This window comes from Manduca sexta, chromosome 16 (genome assembly GCF_014839805.1).
Source record: "Manduca sexta isolate Smith_Timp_Sample1 chromosome 16, JHU_Msex_v1.0, whole genome shotgun sequence".
NCBI classification, from domain to species: Eukaryota; Metazoa; Arthropoda; class Insecta; order Lepidoptera; family Sphingidae; genus Manduca; species Manduca sexta.
The window spans coordinates 4632489-4654760 of NC_051130.1; the positions used below are offsets into that span (position 1 = coordinate 4632489).

General features: G+C 38.2%; 1 protein-coding gene across 6 annotated transcripts in view; it reads right to left on the reverse strand.

Annotated features, from left to right (window-relative positions):
• Nucleotides 1–22272, reverse strand: part of LOC115447554 (heterogeneous nuclear ribonucleoprotein K) — a 32290-nt gene that overhangs the window by 8614 nt on the left and 1404 nt on the right. For 3 of the 6 annotated variants that reach the window (XM_030174682.2, XM_037439334.1, XM_037439337.1), the window contains exons 2-4: nt 6020–6061; nt 908–1005; nt 612–668 (exon numbers count right to left, since the gene is read on the reverse strand). In XM_030174682.2, coding sequence (XP_030030542.2) covers nt 612–668; nt 908–997 — 147 coding nt within the window. In that variant the 5' untranslated portion in view covers nt 998–1005; nt 6020–6061. Of the gene's footprint in view, nt 1–611; nt 669–907; nt 1006–6019; nt 6062–6142; nt 6369–14920; nt 15087–22272 lie in introns of those variants that run through there. The other 3 variants (XM_037439335.1, XM_037439336.1, XM_037439338.1) reach the window with 2 other exon arrangements.

Genomic DNA, 22272 nt, shown 5'->3' on the forward strand with positions numbered 1-22272 from the left:
CTACTAGGCACAGGGGCGGCTCGGGGGCGCTAGACACCTGCAACTGGCTGCCGGGGGGTTATTCTGCCTACAGCGTACATCGTACGGACCGGCCGCCGAGACGAGCGCCGATCATGGCTGGCCAGTGGCGCGGCCATCATGACTCGGTCTCCTGCGTTTCTTTATCACTTTCATGTTTTATATGAGACTGCGCGTCGCGTGGACATCATCATATAATACAGAAGCAACGGGTCTATCAGGTATTGTTCTTTACCCAGTGGAGACACAGATCAGTGAGCAGTACGGTTATAGAAATTATAAGACTCATAGACGAACCTGTGACGAAAAACATGTTAGGTAGATTACAAATTAATATAATTTAGATCTTAATTCAAATCCGATATTAATACAATCCAATAAGTCAACTTATTATGTACGATACTGATAACTGACAATGCGATATTCATTCTTAAATAAAATATGTATTTATTTATTGTATCTAATGCAATCGGAGCCTTATAAAATGACTAAACAATAACATATAACAAAGTCGCATGTTACTTACAGAGGCTGTAACTTTCGTAAAACAACTGTGAATACATTTGTATAGTACGTTAATTATTCATACTGACCTGGTTTCTCAATTTTGATATATTGGTGCCACCTTTTCCAATGATTGAACCAGCCACCTGTTAGGAAATTACTCTGTAATATTTGTTTAATTCTGTTTACATTAAGTGTACCAATATGACATATTATTTTAATAACAAGTTCCATAAATAACATTAGGTCGCTTCTACAATCGATATCATGTAATAACATTAAGGTCGACTGTTATACCTTTTTTTATGAGCCCTATATTTTGAACTTCGACATTAATATTTTACTAAAATATTTTAAATGTTCAGCAGCTCATGTGGTACTGTACCTTGCTTGGTATGAGAAATGTGACCTCGTCGTCTGAATGTCGCTGCCGCTTCTGCGCGGGACCCTCGTCCCCATACGCGTCCCTCTTCATGTTGGTACCTGCGCGTGCAAATAAAAACTAATGTAAACTTACAATACATTTCACGCCTTTTTCCCCGAAGGAGTAAGCAGAGGTGAAACCAGGGCAACCACTTTTCGCCTTATGTGTTGCGTCCCATGATGTTATGGTGGGCGAGCCTGTCGCCATATTGGATACAATTTCCAGATTCCGAACTGATACTAAGCAAAAACCCAATATCACCGACCCGAGATTCGGACCCGGGAAGCACACGTAGCGGTCATAAATATTTAATACAACTATTTAATTAATGGTGGAACTCTGACACTGCTTACAGTCTTGGTAGACCAAAGTTGAGATGGGGGACAACTTTTTTTTATTGTAGGTGCCCCTGCAGTTTAAACCTGCGAAGGGAACACTGGAATCACCTTACGTACCGACTCCAGGGGCCCGGATGAAAGTTCATAGGGATTTGGAGGAAGGATGGGAACCACTTTAGGGTGAGCGAAGGAGAAATGTACGCGAGCCCTCATTGGCCTCAATGTGAATTTAAAACCTTGAAGTATTCACACTTAACTGTATGCCTAGGTCCGTGACAAAGATCGCCCCGTGCATGGGCGTTTATTTGGTATGAAGACCGAGCGTACAAAAATTTCATAAGGGAGGGTGGCGGTACAACATGGCGATATATTTAATACGAATTGATGCACTACTGTATTGCGATTTATAGATCTATGGCCTCTGCTCAACATGAGTACTTTTTGGGTTAATAGAATATCCGTCACTATTAACAGACAATAGAAGACAAAAGTAAAGAGACATTAAATAGCTAGAATAAATAAATATTAGATGGATTTAGTGAATTCAGACGAAAAAAAACATAACGATCAGCTTCAGATTATGGATACGCATGTTCATCGCTAAAACTTAATCTTGGGAAGCGACTAAAGTCCTAATATATAGAACGAATTTATCAAACGTTGCCGTAGCGGCAGCTACCTTCACCGGTTTAGAGCTATATATGTACGAACTTCTGATGTTTAAGCCTATTCCTTATTTTTTAAATATTTTGACCTAGTTACAGATTTTGGATATGTAAAGTCCGATCCTGAAACCAAAGTGCGCCAATGTTTCTAATAGGTATGCTAATATTACATAGATTTGGTCCTTCGAACAAGACACTAGTTCATCATTCATTTTCATCTCAAAGCAAATTATTACCATGGAAAGCCCTAAAAGAAAGGAAGTATGTTTATTCAAGTCTATGACCGCCAAAAAAAAGCGTAACAGTACCTATCAAGATGCTCTTCGATCCGAAAAACCTACAACCTAATTCAACGAATCCACATAATTCATCTATATTTAGCTAAAACGATAATGAAGATTATTATGAGTCGTGATTACATCTCGAATACTGTGATTACCATTCATCAAAAGGATGTACTCTGACAAGCGAACACACACATAGAACGGATTACATGCGTAATGAGCGATCAATAACATTAATGAGTGGAAATGAACTCTTCAACTGCGGTAAATTACGAGAGGATTGGCCTTGCTCATAGCGAAAATAATGCCAGCATTCGTAAATTATCGAATAATATTTATGATGGAATTTTTATTTCTGTTATTCGGGTAATTTTTGATTGGTGTCTTGGTGATTCGACCCATCACCGGAGGTCTCAATGATATATTTTTACTTTTATATTTTCCGACCGTAGTAGCATAACGTACCGAATTCATATTTTTTCCTTGCGTCTCACTTTCATTTGGAGGAATATAAGAGTGGCCTATATTATGTTAATCTAGAACACGTCTCTCTGTGTGCCAAATCAATTTAGCAATATTTGCAAGATTAGCCGACAAACATCACATATTCACATGTATGATATTAAAGGAATTAACTCTGTTCTATAAGCCATTGACATAATACTATTATTATGTCAACGGATATATTATACTAAAGAATTATGACCATGTTTAAAAAACATGAGATAAAAAATTACAGAAGGAAAATCATAATTTAAAACCGAAGGAATTCACTCTATTCCCTTTCGTCATTAATATCACAGTATAAACAATTCGATTATCCCGGATCCAACCCCACACGAAACATTCAAACATTGTGACAGTGGCGTGTCAAGACAGAAAAGGGTTGCAGCGGGAGCCGGCGGGACTAGGAGGCGCCGCTATCCCAATATGGATCCCATTACCTACACTCACAAATCAGATACAAAGACAATTAGCTTCGACGCGTTTTGTTTGTAACATTCGTGTCTAGACGTTGGTGGCTGAGATTTTTATTGCCTCTAAAAAGTTTACGAGCTCCCTCAGTAACATAGGCATAGCAGTTACTATTTGTGGTTAAGGTATTCTAGATTTTATACAAAAGTTACACGTTATATCATAGCTTGAAATATTTTATTATCGATCTATTTTAACATTGTAAGCTTTTAAAATTATTACAATGCTATTGCATTTAATATTATTGTATCAGATTAGGATGATACTTTAAATATAACTTCATTTTTAACTTTAATATATATTATACAATTTTGATATCATACGATTTATTTATAGTTATTATAATTTCCTTGTGTAATCTTTACTTCGATCGAAAATTTAATAATACAATATATTTTTAATGAGTTTTAAAAATAGATAATATAACCAGTTAGTTGCAGACATAAATACATTTTTATTATAAAAGACGTGGGTTCTAAAAGATAAAAATAATTTGCTTCTTTAGAATATTTGAAGAAGCAACGAAAATACCTGTACAAATGAAAATAACAAATATTCTTGGAAGAAAATTCTGCGAAAATCGAAAAAGATAATATACGAACGTAAATAGAAACGACGCAATAAGTAAAATAGAAATCCTTTGAATCTGTATTGGAATATTCTGTACAAGTAAAGGTTATAATAGAGACAGGTTTACATTGTACCATGTTTATAATTTATATTATGTTGGTGTTGGTCTTCATTTACATAGAATACTTATTAGTAGTTATTAGTCGTTATACCATTATTTTAAAGAATTATGAACTTAATGCATGAATGCGGTTAATTTATTATTGAAATAATAATAGTTGTCTTATAATTTTATTGACAGACTGAACAATGAAGTTCGAACTACAATTTCAGGAAAAAAATAAACATACGTTGAATTTTGTGCCGAATATATAATACTAACAAAGGTTGTACAGATTTTGCCTGCCCAATGCCTCCTACATGGCCGCAAAAATCCTTGTTGCCGTTTTAAATTACCTATACTCAAAAAAGGATACCAAAATAAACATGAAAATAAAGGTGGAACAGATTTGAAGCGAAAATAGCGCAATAGAACAAAGTATTAGAGTTGGGTTCGAGAGCGGTACCTCATGTTAACTGCAGTTAGTTTAAAAGTTTAGTCGGAAACTATTACGGGAATGGCTGCTGGCGTGTCGGACGCGCTACGAAGCCTTCAGTTGCACCACTTTGCAGGTTTGTGTTTTGGCACGCTCGCCATGTGCATACTTTCGCTTTAGATGCATTATTTTATCGATATTATCTTTTACTATACTTCATATTTAATGTATTTTTATATACTATATATTATATATGTACTAAATGTCAATTTGATTTGACGACCACATAATAGTTACAGCTAAATATAGGTCTCCTAAAGATTTCCAGGCTGCTATGAGTGATTAAAATCAATTTGTTATTCATGTATTTAATTTTTTTGTAAAACGTATTATAATTAACATTTCCGGGTAAAAAAAATCGTATTTATGTGTTCAAAAATACTTTTCCTAATCAAATTAGCAACATCCTTAACAATTAATCTGTTTGAGAAAAATAATATTAGGGAAAATGGATTTATATTTACATGCGTTTCGTTATCAAAATAACAGGAACTGATTTTATTATAAAATCCCGTGTTCTAATTAAATACTTGGCGATGTGCATTTTAATGGTTTAGCAATGTAGAAGTTTTATAACATCGCTTTAGCTTCGTGTAAAGCAATTAAATGAAACTCAATTCCCGCAGAGTACACAATATTGTTATACTCTAAACAAATATAAGTATCATCCCTTGGCACACAAACGGCTATATTTTCCCACAGGTCGCGTTAAGTGTCACCATCCACAGCATATGCTAATTCGTGGCGTATACAAGGCAGCAGGTGAACGGGGTCAGTGACTCGCGCCCCGCCGGCACCGCGGGCCCGTACGGCCGCACAAAAGGGTGCCAATACACAGCCTATCATAGCCCTGACAAAGGCTTAAACTTTCTTAATTTCCTGTAATTCCGCTTTTTAAGTTCGCCGTCTATTGTGGCGCGTATCGTTCGCAAAGTTATTAGGCATTTCCCCGCCGCCTTTGTACAGTTGCGGATGTTTTATTGAGGCGGCAAACGAACCGCGAGATATTCCACTTATTTTATATAATTAAGATGCGAATGAAGCTAAAGGTTAAGCAAATTCATTACGCGGTCGTAAAAAATTCTAAGTCTGAATCGACACGTGTGGAGTGAAAGAGCGGCAGTGAACAATAAATTAACCCCAAATGAAATGCAAACTTTTCTCCCCGAGTATACTGAACAATGTACGGTCAAACTTGCAAATTCTAAACTAGGTTGAGGTCTATCGAAACGGGTACAATTAAACGCATGAATGGAACAAGCACTACTGGAGCGGGACCCGCTGCCGCCCCGGCAGGTGTTCCTCGCACAAAGACGAAGTGCCAGTCTAAAGACCTCGCGCAAAAAATGTTATAAAAAAGCCCGAGCAAGCGGTTCACAAAATGTCACTACCAGCTGTCTCACCTGCGATCCATTTCTATAGACTCTACGGCTCCTTTCGGATCGGCCCGTGGCATTTTTACTCAATTATCTTTTTGGCATAGCGGAATGGTTTTGTTATGTTACGTTAGCGAGCATTAAAAGTAACAACATTGATAATAGGGGACACGACATAAAGAAAAATATAAAGAAATCTTAGTTCGCTAAAGAAATTAACACAGAAATTGAAACACAACACGAACAAAAACAATTAGAAAAGAACTCACCAATTGTTTCAGCCGGAGGGTTTACTCAAAGGAGATGTACACCTAGAACAAGAGACATACATTAGATTCGTCACGGTCAATTTATGGATTAAAAAACGTTATCACAATAACTGATGTGCCTACATAATAATAGTGTGAGCGCGTGGTGTGGCACATGTGTGCTATTTTCGCGTGTGTCCATTGGGAGGCTCGCGAGTGGACTGCTGCCGACAGGGCTCGGCACGGGCGTTAGTAAGGCACCGGCGAGACTCGGAGGCGCCAGTGGTGCACATGCGCACCACCCGCCGCCCCGTCAATAACACCCTGCCTGCCTCTCATTGTGCCCCGGAAACGACGACTTAACGACTCACACCGCAAGACACCCTGCTTTGTGTCTTCGTCTGTCATCACCACCAACATCTCTTACGCCACTAACACTACACCATCTGTGCCGGCCTTCATGTATACGATCAAAATTTTGATATAACGCTCTTTATTTAAGCCCCTATTTTCCTTTCTTCATTACCCGACATCAAAAAAGGGAGTTTATCAATTCGGCGTGATTTTTTTTAAATTTTATATTACAAGTCCTATAAGTCATTCAATACATCACACGAATTCTATTATTCAGTATCGTTTGTTTACTTTATTATGGATACACTACCTACCAAGAAACACGTTCCCAGAAACATTGGTGCTTAGCTACTGACTGTCTGTGTAATATCGCATTACGACAAACCACTTCATACATTTCCAAGTTAGTCGGCATTACCGGAATTTTTATTAGGCATCTTTAAGGGAACTAAAATATTCCTAAAAGTATCCTAATTAACATTGTAACGAAATAAGTAGAAATTGGAATTCATAATGTAGTTTGAAATACTTCTCGCGGTTGCCCAAGTTAATCTGTTTCAAAGAAATACTTGTTCGATATCTTGAAATACCTTATTATGAAGAAGTTATTACGCCCGACAAAATATTTCAACACGACATTCTATGTCTCCAAGTTTGATTAATCTTCGTTTGTCCAATTGTATTTGAAACTTTGTTTTTGAAATTTCTACTTGTGTATCTAATCCATGTTCCATAAATACCAAGTCCTCAGAAGACAATGCTTATGGAAACACCAAACTTAAGTTTGGCGATCGCCTCTCGAGCCAATGTTCTTAAGATCACGTTCGTTCGATTCTTGGCTAAAACCCAATTATAACTGGGAATTAGTAAGATGGTGGAATTGCCCTACACTATCTTAAGGCTGTATTATTGAACGTAGTAATTTTGCAACATATTTTATATACCCAATTTTTAATAGGGTAGTTTTTATATTATGTGACACAAAAATATTTGTAAATTGATTCATCAAACTTTGACAACCCTTTTACATAATAAAAAATATCATTTTTCTCTTCCTTCTTTATTTCATTAATTAATGACGAAGACAATTCTAGGAAAAATGCTATATTTTGCTATATACGAAAGATTTGATTCATTCACGCTACATTATTGTGATTATAATAACTACACGAAAATAAGATTGAAATAAAGATAACATCCACACAGCGCGAGTCTCTAACAAAAATAAATTACATACGCACGAGATTAAGTTAGTACAAACATAAATATTAAGTAAGACCTACATAATGTTCTGCCAAGACGTCCATAATTACTTTATCTATGTACAATAATTACCAAACCCGTAGTATAGATATTCAGCGGCGGCGAGGCACTCGCATGCGACTTCGTCGTTAAGAAGTGTTAAAGCTCACCTACGACCTCACTTTGACAAATTAAACACAAATTAATTCGGAAAAAGGCTCACGTGTATTCATTATGATATGTAAGCTTTTAAAAGAAATTATATAACGATCTGGTTCGAAGGACCATTAAATTTTACTAGTATCGCTGGTGGACAAAATCTAATTACTTTTCCATGTAGAGAACGCTACGGACTCGTAGATCATACAGTCATGAGCCAGATTTGTTGGGTAAATAATGTTGTCTAATTTAGTTGGCCTTAAGGATATAATATGTGTAACCATATAAATTCCATTTATATTCATTTTTCTATTCGTTTATCTATAGAGCAACTAATTAGTGTCGAAATGCGTTCAAAGAGAATAAGTAATAATATGAAAAAAGAATGCAATGTATGAGTCGCTCCAACGCAGCTCTACGTAGCAGCAGTATGAAGAATTAGCCTAAAGATTCTTGATTCTATCGTATTTTCTCACACGATAAACAATCCCGTCTCCCGCGCGGATGCCGCCACTCGACCGCCGGAAGCTCGCACCGCAAAGAATGCGACTAGATCTATTATTTTGACTTCTATTGAGAGTGTGCACTGTTCAGTTACTTTGAACATGCTATGAGGAAGATAGGAAGTCATTCTTAATTGTCGCCATTAAACTGACCAGAAATGTGAAAAAATTACTTCTCTACAAATTGCATCAACTTAGACCTGATAAAATTAGCATAAATGTGTCCAAACATTACACCTTTTAATCAAACGAGCATAATGCGCTAAATTGCGAACTAGTTCGTCTAACGCCGAAAAGGTAATAGATCCAAACACTCTATTTCCAAACTTGTTACGTGATTTCTTCTCGCAAATGGTGGCAATACGTGGGAAGTTAAGCCGCTGTAGGCAAAGGCTGTTACAAAAATACCCCAATGAAGGTGTCGTAGAAGGCGTGCGATACTTTGGTACAAATAAAAAAAAAACACAAAAACGTATGAAGCTTAATACTTCAAAGGTCAAACATAATGCCGAAGTGTGCCGGATACTTTTCTTAGAATAAAAATACTATCGTACTCAATACGCTAGCCTTTACTTTGACAAAACACTCACACACCTAATGTGCAATTTGCTCGATTTTAGATAATAGCAGGGGGCTAGAAAATGAGCAAGTTGTGAATGTAAGTGATCATCGACACTCATGAACAAGAATCGTGCGTCGACTACCCGACCTTAGAGAAGTGGAAAGCAAAGTTTGAATAGCAGATTAACTGCATCGAATACACAGAACATGTTTTTGTAAGCAGATATACTTATAAATGAGGTTGTTACATCCCTAAACAACAATACATCAGGTCAAAAAATATTCGATACAAAAAATGGTCATAACGTCAAAACAACTAATGACCGGCGAGTGTTGTAAATTACTTTCAAAGCGTCCCTAAGATACCATCCAAATATACGTGGCGATCAAAGCACGATGTTGGGGAATGATAATTCGTCTTGAACTAAAAATAAAGTTTATTTGAATTTGAATTTACAATAATTGTGCATTGTATTCGTGACCGTTGTCGGCTGCCAAAGAGAGGCTGCGACGGGGGTTCCCGGCCGATCCTCACACCCGACGCGCCGACGCTCCGTTTTATTGGCCATCACCGGTCCGCCAATCTTGTGTGCGCGTCGGTTCAACTGATGCCCGCGAAGCGACGGTGATTCGTTGTTTTAAACTGCCGCGTCGACTGCAAGGTCGTCGGTGCGGCCCGTTGATCGCCGTGTCACGGCGCAGCCCGCCGTGTGGCAGAATAGCGGGCCGCATAGAGCTTATTAAATTACGGCGCCAACATGCCCCCCGCCTTGGAAGGACCCTCTTCCAATGTTGAGTCCTGCAGGGGGCATATTGTAGAGAACGAGCGCCGTACAATTCCTGACGCGGTCTTTATGACGGCTGTCCTGCTCACGCCGTCTTTGCCTGGAACAGTATACAAAATCCGCCCGAAACTCCATTTGAGGGGCGGAATGTTATCTTGTTTTAAAACGACAAGTGTGTTAGGTTTCAAGTCGGGTTTCTTCGTTTTCCATTTAGTTCGACTTTGCATTTCCGAAATGTATTCACGCACCCATCGTGCCCAGAAATGTTGCCGAGTTTTTTCGATTCGTTGATAACGGTTGAGATTCAATGTCGGAGTATCTATGTAATCTGCCACAGCTGGTGCGGTGACTGGTCGTCCAATCAAAAAATGGCCAGGACTCAACGGCTCAAAGTCGGATGGGTCTGAGGACATTGGACTTAAAGGACGAGAATTAAGGATTGCTTCAATTTGTGATAATAATGTGGTTAACTCTTCGAAAGTTAAATGCGAATTGCCTAATGATCGCAGCAGGTGATGTTTGCATGACTTCACACCAGCCTCCCAGAGGCCACCAAAATGGGGTGAATATGGAGGAATAAATTTAAAATTAATATTTTGAGTAGTTGCGTATTCAACGATATCAGCTGAGCAGGTTGATATGAATTTAGTGAATTCTGTCATTAAACCTACAAAATTTCTACCATTGTCTGAGTATATATCAGAGGGCTTACCCCGACGTGAAATGAATCGTTTTAAAGCTAATAAATAAGCGTCTGTGGAAAGGTCACTGACCAGCTCTAGATGAACAGCCCGAGTTACAAAACAAACAGACATATGTAACCCTTGATAAGCTTAGCACCCCTACCTTTCCGATTCAATATAAGAACTGGCCCAGCATAATCAACACCGCAGCGCAAAAATGGAAAACTGGGTGTGATTCTATCCTTTGGCAGATTGCCCATTATAGGAGTCAGTGTTTTACCTCTAAATCTACGACAGGTGACACATTCATGTACAATTTTCCTTGCCAGGTTTCTGCCTGCAACCGGCCAGTATGAATCACGCACGTTGTACAGAAGTGCCTGCGGCCCTGCATGCTTCAACCGTTGATGCTCAAAGCGAAACAAAGCACTGTAAACCAATGTTTGGAAAAAATTAAAATAGGATGTTTTTTATCATACATAAACTCAAGCGAGTTGGCTAAACGACCACCTACTCGCAGTATCTTGTTTTCATCAACGAACAAGTTTAAATTTGACAAATTGCCTTTTACCCTGTTTACATTATTTGTGTTGGTATTCAATTTCGAAGTAAGTTCAGTACCAAATGATTCTAATTGCGATAATCGAGCTAGCATTAATTCAGAGTTTCTTAGTTCGGCGACAGAGATGGCGCCACTGAGACGGTTGTTTTTGTGGCGTGTATTGAATATAAAACGAAGTACATAGGCAGCAGCACGTCTCATACGATTGTATTGTGAAAATCTAGAGAAAGGAAACAGAGACTGTGGTAATTTCACATTGGCATTTAATGAAATTGTTGTTTTTGATTTAAGCTCTGGTAAATTTTCACTCTGACATAATTGAGAATTATTATATTCATAATTATTATCCATGTTAGGCTCACTTAAAAATGATGGACCATGCAACCAATGGTTAGAAGTTAAATTCTCAATTCGCGTTCCGCGCGAAACTATGTCGGCAGGATTGTCCGTGGTACGAACATGACGCCATGGATGTTCCTTTGTAATTTCATGAATTTCAGCAACTCTATTTTGAACAAATGTCTTTAATAAATTAGGGGTCATACGCAACCATCCTAATACTATTGTGGAGTCACACCAAAATACTACATTTCGAAATTCGGTGTGTAATGACTCGCGTACCTTGTCATAAAGTCTAGCCCCGAGTAAGGCCCCACACAATTCTAGTCTAGGTATACTCACTGGTTTTAAAGGAGCAACCTTGCTTTTAGAACATAATAAATTGCATGATACAGTTGAATCGGTGTTGACGGTGCGTACATAGACACATGCGCCGTATGCCGCTTCTGAAGCGTCTGTAAATATATGCAATTCAATATAACTGGGATTAGAACTTACTACATGTCGTGGTATCTTTATGGTGTTTAGCATAGGCAAAGAATTAGCAAACCTATGCCATACTTGAATAACATCATTGGGTAACTCGTCATCCCAATCTAACTTTAGTAACCATAATTTCTGAAGCATTATCTTGGCAGTAATAATCAACGGGCTAAGTAGGCCTAGTGGATCAAAAATTTGTGATATTATGGATATAATGTAGCGCTTTGTAATCTTTTGCTCAGTGTTAATATAATGTGAATTAAAATAGAACTCATCACTTGAGTTATGCCAACCTATACCTAAGGTTTTGCATTGACATTTTCGCCTAATGTTAATGATTTCAAATGACTTGATAAGTCTAAATCTACTTCTGTTGTATTGCAATCAAAATTGTACATCCACTTGCGTAGTGGAAAACAACCAGACTTTAGTAGCTTAGAAATTGCCAAACAATTATTTAACAAAGTTTCTTTGTTATCATGTCCCGTGATCATGTCGTCTACATAAAAATCCTGATTTATGACGCGCTTAATTTCAGGATCTTTACTTTCGCATGCGAGCTGCTTTAGACATCTACAGCTAAGAAACGGCGCGGACGCGGTTCCGTAAGTGACTGTATTTAAACGATAAATGCTTAACGGCTCTGATGAATGATTTCGCCATAAAATAAGTTGCAGGTCGCGTTGATCGTTATCAACTAAACACTGCCGGTACATTTTCTCGACATCTGCGCAAGCAACGTACTTGTGTTGTCGAAAACGTATTAAAATGGATACTAAATCTCCCTGAATGGGTGGTCCTACCATTTGCAAGTCATTCAGTGAGATGCCGGTGCTGGAAGGACAACTGGCATCAAATACTACACGCAGCTTAGTGGTGGTACTGTGTTCGCGTAATACGCCGTGATGCGGCATGAAATAATGATCATTTCCGTATTTCTCTACACGAGTCATGTGCCCTAGACTAATGTATTCGTTTATGAATTCTGTGTACAATTTTTTGTAATTAGGATCGCGCTCTAAACGTTTTTCTAATGATAAAAAACGTTTCTTAGCTGTGCAAAATGTTTCGCCTAACTTGTCAGCTGATAATTTTAAAGGAATACGTACAGAGAACCTTCCATCATCACCACGCGTTGTAGTTTTGACGTAAAGCTCCTCGCACGCACGTTCCTCTGGAGTAAACTTATCAGCACCTGACCTGGGAAGCTCCTCCAGCTCCCAAAATTGTCTTAAATGTGTTTCAATGGACTGTGAAAAGTTACAATTTATGTGATTATTTTGTAAATAATTTGTTACTGGGCCTGATATAATCCAGCCTAGATGTGTGTCTTGTAAGATGGGACCGCTGGACAACCTTATCCTATCAGTTTTAATAGGTCCCAGAATAAGTCTGCGCCTAACAATAAGTCTATCTTGTGACATTTATAGAATTCTGGATTGGCCAACTGAATATTGTTGGGTATGTCAATAGACCGTGCACATGTAATTGCTGGTAGTGTAGATGTAATGTTGGGCAAAACAAAACATTGTATTTGTGTGGAGAATTGATGATTGTGTGATTTGAATTTTATTTGACAGGACTGTGTTGAGTGTATCACCGAGTTCCCAACTCCTCTAATTTCTTGAGTGGACTGTATTAATGGTATATTAAGTTTGTTGCATAAAGATTGTGTGATGAAAGAGCGCTGACTGCCACTATCGAGTAAGGCATGCGCTTTGTAGTAAATGTTTTGTGAATCAGCTACACTTATTTCTGCTATTGACAGCAAAACTGGTTGGTTGCTGGATGAATATGTAGTGTGTTTATCATATTCAATGTGTGCCTTGTTGGCTTGTATTGTTTGTATAGAATTGTCAGTATTGTGTGTGTCTGTAACTTGTGAAAATGTGGCAGCAGGTTGCTTTAAATGATTGGAAACAGATTGTGTAGACTCATCGCTATTGTGTACTAGTGTGTTGTGTTTCTTGTTGCATAGCCTACATGACCCAAGTTTGCAGTTGTTGACAGTGTGCCCGAGCGCAGACAGTTAATACATAAATTGTTTTTCTTAATTAATGACAACTTTGATTCTAAATTTAAATTATGAAATTTTTGGCAAGAATAAATAGGATGATTAGAGTTGCATGCTAAACAAAGTTTCTTGTGTTGATTATAACTGCAATACTGCTGCGGCTTGGTGTTTGTAACATGAGCATGAATTTTATTGTTATTGTGCATAATAACTTTATAATTGCTCTGCTTACCATGAGAAAGCTGTAATGATTCTAACATGTCTGCTCTGTTTTTTAAGAAATTAATTAAATCTTGAATATTTAATTTTGAGTCACTTTTACTAGACAATAAATCACCTTTTTTCTGCTCCCACTCACGTTCAGTGGTTATGTCAAGCTTAGAAACAATTAAATATATTAATAGAGTATCCCAGTGTTCTGTGGGCTCACCTAATATGCTTAAAGCACGTAAATTTTTGAGAACATTGTCAATGAGTGCTTTAATTAAGACGGGTGACTCTTTATTCAATACATTCATAGTAAATAGTGATTTTACATGACTCTGTGTAAGTAACCTGCTATTGTTAAATCGGTTCAATAGTAACTCCCAGGCAACATTGTAGTTGTCACTAGAAAACTGTACTGAATTGATAACTAATGCTGCACTGCCCTTTAATGATGATCTAAGATAATGGAACTTTTGAATGTCGCTAATATCTTTGGAACTGTGAACTAGAGACACGAATGTATCGCGGTACTCGAGCCAGTCCTCACATGAACCATCAAAGGTAGGCGTGCGAATTGTGGGCATTTTGATGTGTGAGTTTGTGTGCTTGGTATTGTTACCCTCGTCATGATTAATAATGGGTTCACTTTTAAAATTGTACGCACATTCGGCTATAGCTACGGTATTGTAATAAATGTCTTCAAATGACTCCCCTAAGTGTTAGCTGTTCATCTATGTCTGATTCAGGTGCACATTCCTCTATCCTAGACTGAACAGAGTTGAATTCACAAAATAAGTTCGCGGCACCTTGAATACGCAACTTTAGGTCCTCGCGCTTTTGATCCGTTAATGCGACACTTGAGTCTAATGAGTTTACGAATTTAGTGAATTTAGTCAACCTGCCCTTTAGAACACCACGCTTTCTAATGAGTTCCCGGGGTATGGCGTCATAAGTATCAGTAGATTTTTGGGGTGATTCACCGGACAATACCATTGTGGCGGCCTAAGTAAGGATAATGCAAAGTTCTTACAGTGAGCGAGTTGATAATTCCTGGTTGCGTCTCACGATGCGCACTCGTAGCTCAGCAAACACACCGCGTCTCGAGCTGCCTCGCGATGTGTACGCGTAGTTCAGCAAACACACCGCGCCTCGAGCTGCTGCTGCGATCACTCGGCAACCCGAACCCGGAAATACCGCTGGAATCAATTTAATTGTTGCGATTAGTATGAAGCAAAGCTGATCGGGTATAGGTGATGGGATGGGTGGCCGGCCGTATGTATGGCTGTGAAGGTGATCGGGCGGCTCGATGACGGCTTTTTGATACTTGGCAGTCTTGTTTCTTGAATTGTTCGGTTCGACGACGGTTCTTGCGATTAATAATGTTCGGCTCGAAGGTCCAGCATGTTGGGGAATGATAATTCGTCTTGAACTAAAAATAAAGTTTATTTGAATTTGAATTTACAATAATTGTGCATTGTATTCGTGACCGTTGTCGGCTGCCAAAGAGAGGCTGCGACGGGGGTTCCCGGCCGATCCTCACACCCGACGCGCCGACGCTCCGTTTTATTGGCCATCACCGGTCCGCCAATCTTGTGTGCGCGTCGGTTCAACTGATGCCCGCGAAGCGACGGTGATTCGTTGTTTTAAACTGCCGCGTCGACTGCAAGGTCGTCGGTGCGGCCCGTTGATCGCCGTGTCACGGCGCAGCCCGCCGTGTGGCAGAATAGCGGGCCGCATAGAGCTTATTAAATTACGGCGCCAACACACGATATATCTGTTTGGACTACATTTCATAAATATCGGTAGGCATACATTTGTGGGTATTTGTCAATAGCTAATGGCTAATAGCCCGGCCATGAAGCGACGTCGAAGACAATCGTCGCCGGGGCAACGGGACAACAACAAAAATGCGCCACGCGACGCGCCACGGACACGATTATGTAACTGTAATGCAACCGATACCGTCTATTTGAAGCTTCATGTATTTTATATTGCAGGCACCGTGCATATTAAATGAAATCGTATAAGGGTGTTGTACACGCCAAACCGCGTTTGCAATGTAAACGTGCAAGAACCTTAATGCGACTAGGATGACATTATATAAAATTACTATTGATTCATTTAAGATATATGGAGTTTCATAAACTTTAAGCGAAATAATAATTAAATTAGATTTTATAACAAAATTAATTAAGGAGTACGAAGTATTGATGACTAAAACAAATGTTAAGATACCGTGAACTGAATCTAACACAAATTTGGTCATGATAAGAAAAGTCTATTCTAAAAATAAAGGCCATTTATGGCACATGCAAAATGCAAATGACTCAAGTATCACAACAAAAGGTACTTTAATATTCAAGTTAGTAATTGTTTTGAGAGTCTATGCCAGCCGTGACAGTACGCAGCACACATCAATAGTGTGCGACACGTCAGGTGGTACAAAATAATAAAATATCATGTCCTCCGTGAGAACCACACATGTGCAGGAATAATCATGCGCTGACCTAATTATCGTGACTGGCTTTTCTTTCTTAGAAATATAATTTTAAGCTAATAATGGCGGACGTCTTCAGCTACGAGTCTGTAATTTGCCCGACAGTGGCTGCTGAAATATTCAGCGAGGCGATGAGAACGAAGCGAGTGCACGCCACCCCGGCGGGTGTCTGCTAGCCAGCCCTCAAGTAACCATGAGGTCTTACGACGCCACACGCCATCGCCTTGCGACCAACGGCCGCCTTACCGGGGAACCGACAGATGTCTTCCGACTTAAATACTATCTGTCTTTACAATCGTCACTGTAATTGAGGGTTATTAGAAGTAGCCAGCGTCGAAATAATATCGAGGGTAGCATAAAGCGTTTGCCGGCCAACAAGAAGAACTTTGATAAATAATGAATGTGTTAGAAAGGCCGCCGAGTTTTCTACGTCGAATTTAAAGGCGGGAAATTGCTTGGTAGCGGGAATAATGTTTTAACAACATTGCTTCTGCCTGTCGACGTACCTTACGATGTATTGGATAATTCATAGAATATCATACCCCTTATTTCAGGTAACTAAGCGCGCGAAATACACGGTGTCGTATTTTCCACTAAAACGATTCTTATGCGATAAATTTAGGGACATTTAGAAAACGAGGGCTTTGCGAAGGTGGGCAAGTACCTAATCTATTATTGATAGAGGCTTTACAAGAGCCCTTTAGTGAAGGATGATTCGATTATGGCAACTGGTTGAAACATCTTGTTATTTTTTCTTTTATAACGGAAGCTAATAAGGAAGGTTGATATAAGAAAATGGCTGGTGTAGGTAAATATGTTCATAGCAGTATATAAATAGATTATTAAAAATTACTACGGAATTACGAACTAGTTTTAAACTAGTTTAAATAAATTATATATAAAAGGTTGATGTTTTTGCAATCTGCATCCATGGCTATCAAGTTTTTTTTTATGCTAGTATAGCTTAAGGCAAATCTTCAACCAAATAGTATTTTAATTCCAGTAGGGCATGAACTTCTAAATGATCGGAAAATATTCAGTTTAGATATTATAGTTGTTAAACTGATAGTTTCTGATAATTAATATAAGGTGACAGATATGCAAATAATGCATCCGCTATTCGCGTCCTATTACGTAATAGGCAGGCGCCCAACCAAGAATGTGAAAATTTAACCACGTCTTTAGTAAAAAAAATAATTGCGCGTCAGATGGTAGTCACAATAATATGACCATATATAATATACATTTTATATGTACAGAATGATCACAATTGTATTATTGTCACTTGATATAAAGCAATCGCGGTAATTTCACGGTTGAGACGGCACGGTCGCACCCGTATCCCTCTCGCTCGTCGTCTGAGAGCTAACCAAGCGCGAAAACATTACATTACTTTAAACTGTAATCCGCTACAGTTTATTTTAAAAACAAATACTGCATCGCCTCATTGCTTTAATAGCAGCATATTGAAACTGTAAATTATGAGGTACAGGATTCAATTTCCAGGTTGGACAATTAATAGATTATAAGAATATATTTTTTTGTATCCATATGGGGATAAAAGGTATAAGTGTATACTGCACCGCTCTGGAAAAGGTATTTCATAATATCCTTGATTTTATCCAGTGCCTCCCAATGTAAGGGGATCCCTAACAGCCTACATACATCAAATAGGGGCGACATCAATCTATTTCGGGCGCTACGTCGCGTCATCAGACTGCGTTGATGTGTCTTCATCATTAAGAACCGCCTAAGTTAAGGGAAGGCAAGTGAGACACAGCTTAATGAAATTTAACTTACAAAATTTATTTTGGTAAATATAGACGGATGCAATGCCGTAATGGAAGAGAATACTAGTTAAGACCTAAATGGATATTTAGCAATTTTTAGTTATATCAAAGTAATAATTATTTCATTATGGATAGTTATTTTCATAGTACTAAACATTGCTAGTTCTTTCAATCTGGTGTGGATTTCGTTCGTAAAACGCATCAACGTAATATAATAACCTATTTTGAACAATTTCCAACTTATTTTAAGTATAGCAGGTACAAGTATTGCAAATAGTATGAAATGATTTATCGGCTTAAGAATATTCTGAAACATGAATGACGAGATCAGATTATCTAAGTTATATTATAAATGCGAAAGTTTGTAAACATTTTTGGATATTTGTATGTTTGTTAGAAGTAAACGCAGAAACAGCTGAAGGGATTGCGATGAAATTTGGCCCGCAGATAGACCATCCTGGATTAAAAGAAGGCTACTTTTTATGCCGGTAATTTACTCCTATATAATATAATGGAATTTTTTAAATCAGATTTTTAAATAAGTGTCGCTGGATATTATATGTGGTCCTATAAATCTAGTGTTTTAGGGACCTCTGAACGGGAAGGGCTTTTCATGCGGACGAAACTGCATCTACACCTAGTTAGTAATATTGGCCACCCAGGAAGGCTGATGGCACGTTTCTGGAAATACATTACAAGGCTCAGCTTTACCCGCGTCAAACGCTTTTCCCGCTACAAAAATCCCTACATCACTATACCGATCCATCTGTCCTACACCAGCGCTATCAACTTAATACACAGATTAATTCAAATATTTCCCATGGAAGCAAATTACCGGGAAAAAGGTGACCTATATTAACCCATTTGCCATGGATTACATAATAAGGTTATTTTTCCGTGACACGCGTAATGTCATGTAACTGTCATGTTAGCCGGCTAACATGTCAAGCATTAAGTGGTTAATGCAGATCATGTTCTATCCGTGTGTCAAATTTAAATTAAATCTGTTTAACAGTTACTGCATTTACTTCTTTAACAAATATCTAAACATTATCACATACATGAGCTTTTATACTATTTATTAGTAAGAAATAATAGTCAAACAAGATTATAACTAAGCACAACATTATCAATTATGTAAGGCAAATTTACTTTAAACACAACTTTTAACTTAAAACAACGCCGATTGTATAAATTACATTTATTTGAAGCAAACCGTTTAATCAATTAGGAAAAATGGGGAAGTTCAAAAACCCTCACACGCCCCTGGTGGCCTTTCAGAAAACGACCGTCCGTTCGGCTCCGTGGAACGACGTAGTGCGTGAATATTTGATGGGTCTATCGATCATAACTTCTTTGTGCCAGTTCGGCTGAAGGGAGGCGCGTTACCATGTCTGTCTGCGATCGACTAACTCTTTCACTAAACTCATTAGGCTATTTCTGGATACTATCACTAACTCCAAAATCTATGAAGGGTATTTGAGTAGAAAAATGTACGATATTTTAGCTCAAAAAGCTAATTATTAAAATTGGGGCTTGAAGAAGTCATTACATAACAATTATTAACATCGAGATTTACTATACGAGTTCTTAACCCTACCCAGTTTGAAAGATTCGATATATTAAACGCATGCCAGGAACCATAGTTTTAGATTTTAATAACAACTTACATAAGAATCTTAGTCTATGAAACCCCGTTCATTTGTACAGTCCGTGAATATAATTTACGTAACAAACCTTCGAGTAATATTGACTGTTAGAACAATTCCCAGAACTACCTACATTGGAAAACTAAACGGAGTCGAAATGATTACAGAAAATTAGCCCCGTTTATTGAATTTAATACTCTTTGTCATACTGTCCTCTACATGTCCCCATTAAAAAATATAATGACAAAGACAAAAGACTTCAATCGCACGGAACAGGGAGGCAATTTGTCTGGCGTTTGAATATTGAAAGTTAGCGTGCAAGTCCGTAAAGTAAAAGGAATTAGCAATGACGCATTTAACGATGTAATGGGGGTACACTGCATCAGTTATGAAGACGGCCGGCGGTTACCAGACAAAAATAGTCTAGAATAGTGAGAAATGTATCAGACAGCCGTATCGTGAGTGTAATTGGAGAGTGCGGTGGGCGTGCCGCACGCCATGGCGCGCCGCTCGCTCGGACAGGAGACATCTTGTATGTATTTGCTTCTGTGGTAATTTCCCCGTCCGTCCTTGTATATTTAAGCGTTGGCGTCGTAGCCGGAGCCGCTCTCATGCATATGTCATGAGCAGTTGCTGCGCGACGGTTTGTTGACGGTCTCGCCGCGGGAACGACGCCGATGGCCAGCGCCCGTCCACTCCCACAGCACCCACCACCGCCCCGAACCCGATAATTATTGTGTTCTACTTTCAATTCAGGTAGCCATCGACGACCCCGAACCGCCCACACACGCGGACCGAAGCGGCGACGCGGAGGGATGAGGCGACAATTAGATTCCCTTTTTCTCGAATAGTGTACTGCATGTGCGGTCAAATTAAATGGCAGACACTGTAAAAGCATTCACGAGCTTGGTGAGCGCACGCGAACCGTAAATAACGCGGGCTCCATTTAATGTCCCCGGAGACGAGACGCCAATAGACTATTCAATAAAATAATATAGCTTTTAAAACCTGTACTTATTTAAAGTTTATTATTTTAAAAATGTTCAATTTTGTCGTGAATACGCAGCACTTAGTAGTACAATACAAAATGTTCATTTAGCCCCGCTCCGGCGCGCTCTCGTCTGATTAATTACTAAGTAAGAGATTTCATAGATGTTTGACTTTATGATGGATCGCTATCAGGCCGTTTACAAAAGTTAAAGGAGCCGGTCATTAATTAAGATTTAGCAAACAACAAAAAGTTTAACTTTGTTTACTGTAAACAAAACAACCATGAAAGGACTGAAATATTATATTTTGATAATGATCTTAATATACTGGCTTTCCGTCCACCAGTAGGCTTAGTGGAGTGAGCTCATAAAGTCTAAGGTTTGAAATTTGAGCCTCCAATATGAAAAACACTATTGTTTCGCCCGTAACTAATATTTTGCCGGAAAATTTACATGATAGTTCCTCAACTGGCTAAGAATAAATCTAGATTGTGATTAGACAAACCAAAAATGTTTATAGTATTAGTTAGTTACCAATTATTATTGATTAATTATAGTAATTATTATTAGCAGGAAAGACAATAGGCAGGCTGACAAATTTGTATGTAGAAAAAGCAACTGGCAAATAAATCCTTCCATTAATCGATCATATGGATTGTGTTGAGCAAGGTTGGTATATATGATGCTTAATTATTGTACCCGGATGTAATTCTATTGATAAAATCCGCATGCTATAGATTAATATGTAATAGTGCAGGAGTAAAGTATTGGAGGTAATATGGAAATGAATGTTGGCTCTAAATGAATAATGAGACTATCATCAATTTATCTATGGCTCTTTAGTACCAAGCAAATAATCCTTCTAATTGAAAATTTCCCACCCTACATTCCATAAGGGAATTAATTCTAAGACCCTAATGCACACCATACATATCTAAAGATGCTACCAATATGCCATTTGAAATACCTCAACTATTTTATGAATTAAATCGCGCTTTTTTATATTATAATTTTTTATTGATGCTTCGAAGATTTTGCAGCCTTCATGGTCACGGGGAGGACTGTGACTGATGACTGATGCCCCGAAAAGTCAAAGTTACAATATCTATCTACTTTCACAATTATACATTTTTTACACCATTTTTTTATTTTACTGTAAACCTACATGTATTGTATATATTTACAAACGCAACTTAGAAATGCATTAAGCAAAATTAACAACATTTTAATTTGCCACAAACACATTTGAACCATGTCAGTATTTGTATATAAACACAGCGTGCCAGTAGGTGTATTTGCAAGCAGTTTGTATGCTAATCACTCTGTATCACAACACTGGTAATGACCATTGCAAAGGTCATAGGGGTCAATGTCCACGATATATTCAGATAAAGTAACCTTTAACATTGAGATTTTTCATATTGTTTATCTGAAAGCAATATATCAAAACAAAGTAT